This window comes from Eurypyga helias, unplaced genomic scaffold (assembly GCF_000690775.1).
Source record: "Eurypyga helias isolate BGI_N326 unplaced genomic scaffold, ASM69077v1 scaffold5812, whole genome shotgun sequence".
In the NCBI taxonomy this organism is placed as follows: Eukaryota; Metazoa; Chordata; class Aves; order Eurypygiformes; family Eurypygidae; genus Eurypyga; species Eurypyga helias.
The window spans coordinates 11,265-23,311 of NW_010237703.1; the positions used below are offsets into that span (position 1 = coordinate 11,265).

The 12,047-nt window shown below is 39.9% G+C and overlaps 1 protein-coding gene across 1 annotated transcript in view; it reads left to right on the plus strand.

Annotated features, from left to right (window-relative positions):
- The window catches only part of CFTR (cystic fibrosis transmembrane conductance regulator (ATP-binding cassette sub-family C, member 7)), a gene marked incomplete at its 5' end in the record, with an annotated part of 76,959 nt that overhangs the window by 5,717 nt on the left and 59,195 nt on the right, over positions 1-12,047 (plus strand). Inside the window, 5 exons of the mRNA XM_010147550.1 lie at positions 3,631-3,846; positions 4,754-4,843; positions 6,176-6,339; positions 6,803-6,928; positions 10,084-10,330. Of these exons, the coding sequence (XP_010145852.1) occupies positions 3,631-3,846; positions 4,754-4,843; positions 6,176-6,339; positions 6,803-6,928; positions 10,084-10,330 (843 nt within the window). The remainder of the gene's footprint in view (positions 1-3,630; positions 3,847-4,753; positions 4,844-6,175; positions 6,340-6,802; positions 6,929-10,083; positions 10,331-12,047) is intronic.

Genomic DNA, 12,047 nt, shown 5'->3' on the forward strand with positions numbered 1-12,047 from the left:
TGGTGTCCAAGGGTTTTGGTAGGCATTTTTGAGGATCATCTCCTTTCCCTGAGTACAGGCAAGTAAAGAGTGTGTGGGCATCATATGTGGGATGGTGCAGGATTGATTTCTCCAGGTGGACTTTTTTAGTGGAGTACAGTTGTACAAGAGGTGAAGACAGAACGGGACCACATGATTTTTGAGTCATATTCTTTGTTTGTTTGGGGTTTGTGGTTTTGGTAGGCATTTTTGAGGATCATCTCCTTTCCCTGAGTACAGGCAAGTAAAGAGTGTGTGGGCATCATATGTGGGATGGTGCAGGATTGATTTCTCCAGGTGGACTTTTTTAGTGGAGTACAGTTGTACAAGAGGTGAAGACAGAACGGGACCACATGATTTTTGAGTCATATTCTTTGTTTGTTTGGGGTTTGTGGGGTTTTTTTTCCATTTATTTAAGAAATTGCAGCCGTGCAATTAAGCACATAGGAAACAAGATCTGTAACTTTCACAATGAACATATAAAGATTAAATCTTAGGTTAAATTCTTGATCCTGTTAGCATTAGTCTTAATTTTATTGAAAGCTGTTAGTGGAAAAACTGTCTGCTAAATCCACTGGTGTTTTTTTCAGGCCCTGGCCACGGAAATTAATGGGAGCTTTGCCATTCTTTTGAATGGGGACAGGATGTTGTGCCGTATTGGCATAGGTGCAACCAGGTTGTGCATTCTTGTGAACTTCACTTTTCTTTCAGCCCTTCTCTTGTCTAATCCCCCAGCAGTTTTCACAGCACCTTTCTCGGAGTGTGGTTTAAACTCTGCTGATGTCCCCGCTGTTTGTGTAGTTGTCGTTGCAACTTCCATCGCAGCTTTGCTCTCATTAGGTCGAGTAATTTTTCCATCTCTCCCTTTCTACTCATGCACGGTAGGTAACGATGTTATTGCAGGGTGGACACTTGCGCTCTGGCCCCCTAGAGCACTCTGACTTTCCCTCATAAGTAGTGCCGTGTTAGGCACATCGAGTTCCTGCACTTAATGTATCTGCCCCCCTGCTGTTCAAAACAGCTTCCAGGCTTCACTTCATCAGCACACGTGTCCTGCAGTTTAAAGAAAAGACGGTATGGCAGTCAAACAAAAATCTTGCTTTTTAGCACGGTGCCATCTAACAAACTGTGTACTTTGCTGTGAGGATCAATTTGATTCTACTTACATTTGTCTCCTATATTCATGCCCAATAAATGTATCTTTCCACTCAGGCACAGCAGCTGCGAACATTAACTTAGAAATGGTTTTAGTATCATGTCCCAAAGGACCCTAATGAGGATTTCCTGAAGTTCTCGCACACTCGCACGGGTGTGAGTGAGGTGGCAGGGAGGGATATGAAAGTCCCGAAGCACTTCTTGGGCATATGCCAAAACAGAGATGTGCATTATTGTCTTCAAATGCAGAGTGATTGAGCACATGGGGGATACGCGTAATGTAAGTGTTCTCATTGCGTAAGAGTGGCCGTACCAGGTCAGATTAGCTTGGTATCCTGTGTCATACTCTTCTTTCTCTTCAGATCTTTGCTATTTTAATTAAGATTTCTGTGAGGTGGAATGCTTCTGAGATTCTCAATGGCCTATGAGGAGCAGGGAAGAGCAAAGACAGGAGAAGGAAAAGCACAGCTCTTTAAAACAGGATTTTCTGTCAGATGCACAAATCCCTTTCCTTTTTTTAGGCAGGTCACTCTAATCAGTTTATTTATCCATGTTTATGTCAGTGGGTAATTTTGAGGCTACAAGAGGAAAAATGAAAACCAGGTAGTTCTGCTATCATTTGTATGTAGCCTAGATAGTAATATCTTCAGTAAGTAATCTTATAAATCTCCACTATAAACCAGTGGGTTTTTACACCCTATGAGATTGCAAACGATTTGGCTTATTGCCAGCCATTATTCTACCCTTAGTCTGTAAATCACCTTTTTTTCCAGGGAGCTAGGCATGTATGCAATACCTTTATAGTCACAACAAACACAGCATCAGAGCATGGCATTTTCACTGGAATAAGGGTAAATAAATTAAAAAAAGTCTTGCTATTTTAAGCCTATATATGAACTCCTATCTTGAAATCTCTGAGAGTATGAAAGCACCATATTGTCCTTGAGAGGTGACTGTTTTGTATTTTGGGAGTTTTGGGGAGTTTTGGTTTGCCACTTCGAGATGCATATGGTCTAAGCACAGCTGCCTTGGGTCATGTGTGTTTTAATAAACACTCCTCCCTTTGCCTACTAATAACACTGAAGTCTTTGTCAAAGCTGCCTCTGGGTTTACAGCATTTGTGTTGGGGCAGAGGGGTGTTTAATTCAGGAAACGTAGTGCTTAGCACAGGTATACTATTGGAAATGTAAAATTTCATCTCTTCTCTGGAAAAAGTGAATGATGAATATCAGCCCCACCAACAGTGACATTCAAAAGAGGTTACAGTACAAGTTGTAGAAGTACTTGGGATTGCTCTTGTGTAAGACACCGAAAGGAATCCAAAGGTGAAGGAAAAAATCAAAGGGTATTTTCCCATTACATTTGTCACTGTAAAACATCAATTACAGCTAAACTTCACTAGTTCACTTCTTTCTGAGTCTCTACATGGTGATCTGTGTGATTTTTAGCTGCAAGGTAGTACTAATAACTTTTTACCAGAATTTAACACATTGTACAAAAAAGAATTCAATAGTTTCTTGTAGTTTTTCGAAGTATCAGATGCTTTCTGCTGAGACTCAACAGAAAGAAGGCTAAGGAGACACATATAAAATTTCTTAGCACAAAGTGTTTACTTGCACTGCAAATAACGAAGCAAAGGAGCACATACCTACTTCTTACCCTTCAGAAGCTCGTGCAGAAGATGAAGCAAATTGTTGGATGGCAGCAGAGCAGTGGTTTTTGCAGTTCTTGGGGAAGGATTGGGAAAGGGAAGAGGGGGCAAGAGGCAGAGGTGGAAAAGGATGAGGTTATGAGAATGAAAGTATGAGAACAATGGGGATATGATGGGAAATGGAAGGCAGAGATGAGGGAACACCAGTGGGGTTTAATTACAACAGAAAAGGAGGCTGATGAGTAATGTAATAGCAGGCTAAGGTGAAGTCAAGGCTATAGCAGATGATTTGGATGCCTTGCAGTTTAGCAGTTTTATACGCTCTCTTTTTCCTCTCCTCCTTTGGTTCTCTACCATGTTGCTTATCCTGGGATGAGAAGTGCCGGGGCTACCAGTGCAGGAGGGATTGGCTTCTCTCTGGGACTTTTATTAAACTTCGTTCCCCTACCATTTACACGCTCCCATCCTGCTTTTTTTACAACCCTGGATACAATGATCTAAAACTGTTGGTTTTGTTTCTATTTCCCTTTTTGTTATGTTTCAGCTAGAACCTCACTGTGTGGTTCTAGTGGCATTTATTTCAGGAGCTTTGAGTCTTTGTGTGTCCTACAGGTGCAGTAAAGTGCCGAGTCCTATGCAACTGCTGCAAGTTTCTGTGGTTTGCACAGCAAACAGACCTGACTTCCTCATTTAAGATATAAAGCTGTAAATCTCGGTTGGTAGGACTTGAAATTAAAATGTTAATCATTATGAAAAAATAAACTAACCACTGACCAAAATTATTTTTCTCTTGTTTCCATCTTCAGGAAGTCACCAAATCTGTGCAACCCCTTCTGCTGGGAAGAATAATAGCTTCCTATGATCCAGACAACTCGGATGAAAGATCCATAGCCTACTACCTGGGCATTGGCTTGTGCCTTCTCTTCCTTGTGAGAACATTACTCATACACCCTGCTGTATTTGGTCTTCATCATATAGGAATGCAAATGAGGATAGCAATGTTTAGTTTGATTTATAAGAAGGTAATTGTTTCATTTACACTCAGAGCCAAACCTCTGTCTGTAGCCTACGTAATCTTTAGGACAGTTTGTTGAAAGATTTATAGTTTTGTACACAAAGTACACAAAAGAATAGCGTGACTAACATCAGTTTCTGTCAGCCCTCCATTTCCTAAGTCCAAAGAATTAAATATTCGTCTGCAGCTGGTCTGACTGAAGTCAGCCTCTGTGTGAGTTCAGACTTGCTGGCTATGTAGTGAGATACCTTAATTGTTCTACCACTGTGCTCCGATTATGCACGTGTATTGCGAAGGAAGAATAACATACGCTGGTATCCAAGGAATATTTTCAAAAATGGATTAGTGGGGAGGATTTAAATAATGAATATAACATAGAAGGGATTGAATTTGAATGATACTGAGATCTGTATAGCATGAAGAATCAACAGACACTGATGCATTGCATGTTCACAAACCCAAAGATTTAAACAGGTGTTTGGTTTTGCCAATAACAAAAGCAGCTAATTTAAACAAACATATTAATTACTCTAGTGCAAAGCTGACTGTGAAAACATCTTTCAAAAATATTTGTCATGACAGGCACAGTAGGAGCTTTTTGAGGATGCACAGCAACACACAGCATGCATGCTTAATTAAAACTTGCATTTGCATATGTATCTATATACGTAAAATATGCAACAGAAAGCAAGGACTAAGTCGATAAATCAATATCTGTAAAGCAATTCAATGGTTATATGAAATTCAGGTGACATAAATAACAAGTTTAATGAGACTTTTTAAATAGCATAAGCAAATAAGTGAATTTTTATTTACACAACTCTACCATTGCCTATGATTTTTATCTGTATTTATTCTGTTTTATGGGGATGAATTACATGGCCATTTTTCTGTGGTTTTGTTTTCTTTTACAGATCTTAAAACTGTCAAGCAGAGTTCTAGATAAAATAAGCACTGGACAATTGGTCAGTCTTCTCTCTAACAATCTGAACAAATTTGATGAGGTATGTCATTTGTTGTTTAATCTGCTTGGTGATCCACTACTACAATATTTCAAGCTGTTCATGGCAAACATCAAGGAAGGAAGGAGCACAGCTGGCAGACTGCACTGAGTGCTCATTGTAGATATAAAATGAATCACTACCTTAGGAAAATATGTTGGCATGTGGTCATGGGAATGCTCATTCTGATACTTATGACATCATTTCTGTCCTATGCTGATTAGTAGAGGAAACCTAAAACCCAGGTATACCATAAAAACATTCTTGTTCTACAGTCCAGTGAGAACCTGCCAGGAAACCTCTGCATTATACAGTTGGTTTCGTAGAGGTCAGACTTGCCGTTTCAATCCTTCCATCCTCTTTTCCTGCCCACTGTGCCTTTTTACTCAGGTGATTCAGTCTGTTCCTGCTCTTGAAACAAGCAATGATGTTCAGCATCCTGTGGCTACTATTACCCACTGTCCTAAGTCTGAATAAGTGTTGATGTAAGACCTTATTAGGAAACATTCCCAACACATCTGTCTTAGACCGTAATTCCAGAGCTTCCTGTAAAACTTCTCTTTCATTGAAGTCACAAAGAGAAATCCCTGCTAATGGCTTTGAGGATTGGAAACTATAAAATTCTGTCCAGCATGTATGTTTAATTGGCCCATTTGGGGTACAAGATTGGCTTTCTATGGAAGAAACAAGATCAGAGAGGCTGTAGACACATGGCTGGAACTGCAGGGTATGTTTTCTTTAAGTACTGTATTACTATGAAGAGCAATGCCAGCTAGCTCTGGACAAGCTAGGACAAGGGTCCTATCATTGCAGCCGTGCAGCTGCAGTAACATGGACCCCTGTGCAGCCTGATCACATCTCCTCAATGTGAAGGAACACAACTGAAGTAGGCAGCAATCTGTTTTAAATTAGTTGTGTTCACACAACAGTCATCTCTTCACCAAAGTAAAATTTGCCTCCTATTTTTCTCATGTTGCAGTGGCTGAAAAAGTCAGGATCGCTGGCAGATTCTGTTTACTTTTACAAAGCTGGGATTTTTCGTCTTGCATATACGTAGTGAAGTGACAATTGCAGACTGAACTTTGCCTTACAAAAATCAAAGTTTAGATGTGGAATGTATATGTATTACTGCGCTGTCATCATAATTAACACCCAGAATGCTATGTGCTCAGGATCACAAATCCTCCTTTATAAACTTGTTTTACTACTGGAAATATTTGTGCTATTTTTCATTATGTTTTTCAAAGTGTCACTTTAATGACTTCTGTCTTTTCATGTAGCTTACAGAGCACATATATAACTTCTATTATTATTTTCTGCTGTGGGCTTCCACAGGGTCTGGCTCTGGCTCATTTTGTGTGGATTGCACCTTTACAAGTGGCACTGCTGATGGGACTGCTCTGGGATATGTTAGAAGCTTCTGCATTTTCTGGACTTGCTTTTCTAATAGTCCTGGCCTTTTTCCAAGCCTGGCTGGGACAAATGATGATGAAATACAGGTGATGAGACTGTTTTAAAATATTTCAATATATTTTCCTGAAACATGTTTGTTTAAGAAGTTTATACCACTTGATTTAAGTGTCTTTAGTTATGACATTGTTACAAAGAGGAATCCAAAGAGTGTTGGCTGTGCCAGGAAAGTCACGGACAAGCCTTCAGTTATTTAGCAGCGGCTGTCTTAACTTAGTGAAAGATCTAACATGAAGTAAATAGTAATAATGCTTTGTAGAATTAAAGCTCGTTTAGAGCTTGTATTTTATCTTCAGTAAAACAACTACTAGCTTTCTAATAATTCGTTTCACATTCTTCATAATAATTCTGTTGAACTTTTTAAGCGTAGGCATATAGGGAAAGTTATGAATTATATATTAAGAAAGTTCTATATTAGGATGCAATGGGATACAAAGTAACTATACAGGATGAAAAAGATGAAGATTGACCTACTGCCTTTTTACTTTGTAGGAATAAGAGAGCAGGAAAGATCAATGAGAGACTTGTCATCACCTCAGAAATAATTGAAAATATACAATCAGTTAAAGCCTATTGCTGGGAAGATGCAATGGAAAAAATGATAGAAAGCATCCGTGAGTAAGTGTTCTCATTCATTAGTCAAATTTTTTATGTGCTCAGAGAAAAAATAGGTGGCTATGAACACCATCTCTGGTCGTGTTAGTTAAGAAGTAAAGCACACAATTATTAATCCTCTATAAACTAACAGTGCATTCCCACACTGCAGCTTGGTTTTTTTCCCAATTTGTCAAGTTCACTATGTAGGGGAATTTTTAATTTTTTTTTTTTTATTTGCTTCCTCATTTGTTATAATGATATTTCAGTGGTTAGCTTGCACAGGTAAAACAATTGTGGCATCTGTGTTTGTTTCTGGCCAACCCTATCCGCATCTCACAATAAAAAGCCCTTTTGTGATGATTACTTAAGGCTTTGCAGACTTTCCTATTCTGCGGTGGAGGAAACAGCGTGAGTCCTCTGCAGCCATTTTCTGAGAAATGCAATAAAGCTGGTTTTAAACGTTACGTGCAATCTGTGAAAGGATTAAAGTAGCGCAGCTTCACGTATTCATCCTGCACAATTGCATTGACATTTATTGTCTCTAGATAGCCTTGTATAACGCTTATCTCTTTGATTAATATCAAGATTGAACTGGAACTACCAGACCTGAAGCAGAGAGGAGGTAAAAGAGCTAACCCAGTTAGCTGAGAACGATGAGGTCTTCGTTACCGTCAGGGAGTCCTGGGGGAAAGGAGGAGAAATGACATATTGATTGATGGGTGACGCTGCACTAAAGCGTGTGTTTGTTTAGTCCTTTACAGAGAACTAAAATTCTATGCCAGGTGTGTGATTGGGGAAATAAAAGAAAATAAAAGAAATATAAGTGTCATATTATGATGTAAATAAAAGAGATGAAATTATATTATTACACAAACACCTTCTTGTTCAGCTGCTTTCTGAAAGACAATCCAGGGAAAGTGAAGTGTTCTTTATCTTCAGAATAAGGAAGACCTTAAAATTTTTAATAATTTACTATAAATGATCAGAGAAAACTCAATCTGAATCCAGGTCAGGAGTTCCAGCTCGAAGATGGAAGCAGGTTAGGATTCCCCTGGTGCCACTAGTCACGTGCGTTGCTTTTAGGAAATTAGAGGCTACAGCTTGTGAGCAAAACCTATGGAAATTAATGAAATAAACTGTAGGCCACATAGTGGTCACAGAAACCTGGAAAAAGGGCAGTCATTTTATGTTCTATATTTTCTACAATAATTTACAATGAATTTTGTAATGCTGAAATTCAATTTTTATTATATTATGTGTGGATTTTTAAGAGACAAGAATGCTAGCAATATTACAAGATCAAAGTATCTCTCTTCTGTTTCTCTGCACCAAAACACCATATTTTTTTTGAGTGATCCAACAGGCCACTTGGTGAAGACAGGTGCTGTGGATGCCCCATCCCTGGGTGTCTTCAAGGCCAGGCTGGATGAGGCTTCGAGCAACCTGGTGTAGTGGAAGGTGTCCCTGCCCATGGCAGGGGAGTTGGAACTAGATGATCTTTAATGTCTCTTCCAACCCAAACCATTCTATGATTCTATGATTCATCACCAGAGCAGGTCAAACTAGGAATGTCAGAGCTTCAACTGACTTTTGCTTGCTGAGCCAGCTCTGCAGGGCCTCCCAATCAGTTGGCTTGTTAAGCTGGTAGGAAACGAGACCTTGTGCGTGAAGCCATGCCTGTGTTTTATCAGCAGCATGTTACAACTCAGTTGTTACCAAACTGCTCCCTCTTTGGAGTAGCAGCTGTGTGCTTTAGCACTGAGGAGATATTTGGTGGCTTCTGCCCAGGCATTTGTGTGGGACTCGACCCAAGCCCCAAAATCTTTGTTATCCCTATTCAGTGCTGCCATCCACAGTCTCATACAACCTCTGGAGGCACCTACAAGGCCCTTTCTCCAGGACAGTGCCTATTACCATGACCTGAATGTCTGGCTACTTTCTTCAGGTCTGTCTTGTGAAATAGAGACTTAACAAGAGGTGCTAGGCATCCTGCTCCAAAACTGGCCAAGCTCAGATTTTCAGTCAGGGACTTCTAAGAACACTTTGGCTCACAAAAGTTGGTAAGATGCTGGATGCATGTGGAAGTCTCATGCATGCATAGTGTGGAGCTGAAAAGGGGGTTCCACACAGCTCCATAATCCTGGGTGGACTTTGCATGCAGACACTGGCTCAATACCAGAAGACACAGAAAGGTTATGGTGCTCAACCTTGCAATACCAGGTATTAGGGTCAGCAAGTTCTGCACAGTATCCTAGTGGTTAGAGCACTCACCCAGTGAATGGACACTTTGGGGTCTCCATCTCTAGACCCAGTTAATTGCCAGTGCAGCAGGACAATTGCTCTTTCACTACAGCAGAGTTGCGCCTGTTCAGGCAAAGCTGACCTGCAGGGCATGTGGGGAATGGGGAGGGAATGGGGTCAAAATGAGAGCAGTCAATAGAAAGCTTCAGCACTGTGAGTTTAGGGCTATCAACTCAGAAAAGTAATTACGCTCCTTGCACTGTTTCTCTTTTGATATAATAGTTTGCTCTAGGATGCACAGACATTGTAATCACCAGCTGCATCCCTGCTGCACAACAGTCAGTAAGCTACTCTGTAGACTCAGCTTCTATGGAGAAAGGAGGGTGGAGAGCAGACTCCCTGCCTCTCACCTCCCTAGTCTGAGGTTGACTGATGCCTTCTTCATGGGTGGAGCTGTTAGTAGCATGCTCTGCAAAAGGAGATGACATTGTGATCGGATTGTGGGTTGTTCTTAGTTTTTTTATGGTCTTGTATAGCAAATCTGGCATTTCAGAGTCCCTTATTTCTAGAGGAGTTATGTATCTAGATGGTATATGGGATGACGCTTCTTAGAGCGTATCACAGCATTAGTTGTTCAAGGATGGTTGTGCCATGAGTTGTAGAGGCTTGTGGTTTGTGAGATATCTAAATCGTGACATAGGTTATTGTCATTTTGTCTGACATCTCTGAATATAGGTGCCAAAATTTGGCTCCAGTGATTTTTGAGGTCCAAAATTGTTTTGAATCTTGCTTTTTGACTGCAATCCTAGAAAATAACAAGGATGAATAAGCCTCTGAGTTAATTGTTTTACCAACAGTTGAATCCAAAATATTTGTAAGATGTAAATTGTGGAATCCTATACTAATTATTTGTGTTTGGTTTTTTTTTTTAACAGAACTGAACTGAAGCTAACCCGAAAAGCTGCTTATATGAGATATTTCAACAGCTCAGCCTTCTTCTTCTCAGGCTTCTTTGTGGTGTTTTTAGCTGTGCTTCCATATGCTGTGATTAAAGGAATTATTCTCCGAAAAATATTTACCACCATTTCCTTCTGCATTGTTCTCCGAATGACAGTGACCAGGCAATTTCCTGGGTCCGTACAGACCTGGTATGACTCTATTGGAGCAATAAACAAAATACAGGTACGGTACATACACTGAAACCTTCCCAAGTACGTAAGCCAGTTCTTTATAGCATGTTATCTTGTCAGTTGATCAACAAAAGCACACAGCATTTATGCAGACTTTCCGAATATACTGTATGTCGCTTTGACTACACACCATGAAATGTCATTATAAATCTTGATATTGTTATATGGTTCCCCAAGCAGCATAGCCACAGGAGTCTCATGCTACCTGCATGCTGCTTTTTTTGAAACAGTGGCATTTAGTTATTTCTTCTCATTGCAGAATAAGGCACTCAATAAAAATATATAATGAGTTGTGGTGCTTAAGAGATGTTTTACCTTCAGAAAAGAAAGAACAAAATTAGTACATGTTTTGTATAGCCCGGCTTCCAGTTGTTGCAGTCACAGATCTTCTGTTCTCCTAGTTATTAGTGGCAAGAACAGCAGGTTGTGCATCTTATGCAAATGTGCATCTCATTCATTATGAGTAGTAAACATATTAAGGTACCGGTCAAATAATTATTACCTGCCTTACCTACTGAGATCAATTGCTCATATACCAGCATGAGAGGCTTATCTGCAGAGCCAAATCAGGGTGAATTCTCATTAACTCTATTTTATCTGCCATTTTGAAATCACACCTCAGGAACAGAATTCTTATTCTATTTTGGGATGAAATCTTAGGCTTTTGTTTTTACATATTTACAGACTAATTTTTTTTAAACATGTATTTTATTATTTTTAGTGTGATATCTAATATGGAACTTAAAGGTCTTAATCAGAAATCTGACCTTCATATAGAATAAGAAGCAGATAATTGGATTTTTATGATTTTCAACTGGGTAGAAAATTTGAGAAATCTAGCCATAAACCTTTCTATTGGCCATTAGAAGACTGCCTTGTCGGGTACCAGTTTAGGAAGTTCTTGTGCTCTCAGGTTCCCTAGGTGTTAGTGGAGGTATCCTGTCTGTCCTGTTTCCTGGAAGAGTGTATCCATGCACTCTCACAGAACTGGCAAGCCCAGTTGTCATACCATTGCCCTCACTTTACCAAGTGCTTGTCTTTGGGAATATTACTTCTGTGGGTGCTCTGAAATCCATAAATAATCATCTCTTTGTGACGGGTCCAGTATAGAACCCACAGACAGACTGCACAGAATCCCAGAACGCTGATGCCCTTTACTTGTCACAAAAACCATAAACAGAAATAATAAACCACTCATACATTTCTCTGGTTTAATTTCCTCATCAATTTAGAGCATTCACTGGGCCAGATGTGTCCCCTGGGTTACTGTGTTTGCCCTGTAGCTAGGCCCGTGTTCTCTAGACCATGAAGTGTTTCAGGGTCAGTGTGCTTTCTCTGACTGTCACTGCTCTAGCAACTCCACTGGATGATCCCACCACCCGTGTTATGAAAGCCTAGCTATCATTTCCTTTTTTTTGCATAAACTGTGTGTGTTTTGCCTTCCAGTTTTTCAACTGCTGCCCTTTCAATCATCTGCTTTTTGTCTTTTGCTTGTTCTACTTGAGAAATTTGCCAGTTTACTGTAAGGAACTGGTTTTCCTCCTTACCATCTGCTAATTTGTCCACTGTATTGCCCACGTAGACCTGCTTGGTTCCACATAATTTAAAAAGACAATTTAGAGGAGATGGTACCTACGGACTGCATAACCTTAACAAAACCCTGGAATAGAAAAGTTTCCTACATTAGTATAGGCTTACTCTTTTTTCCT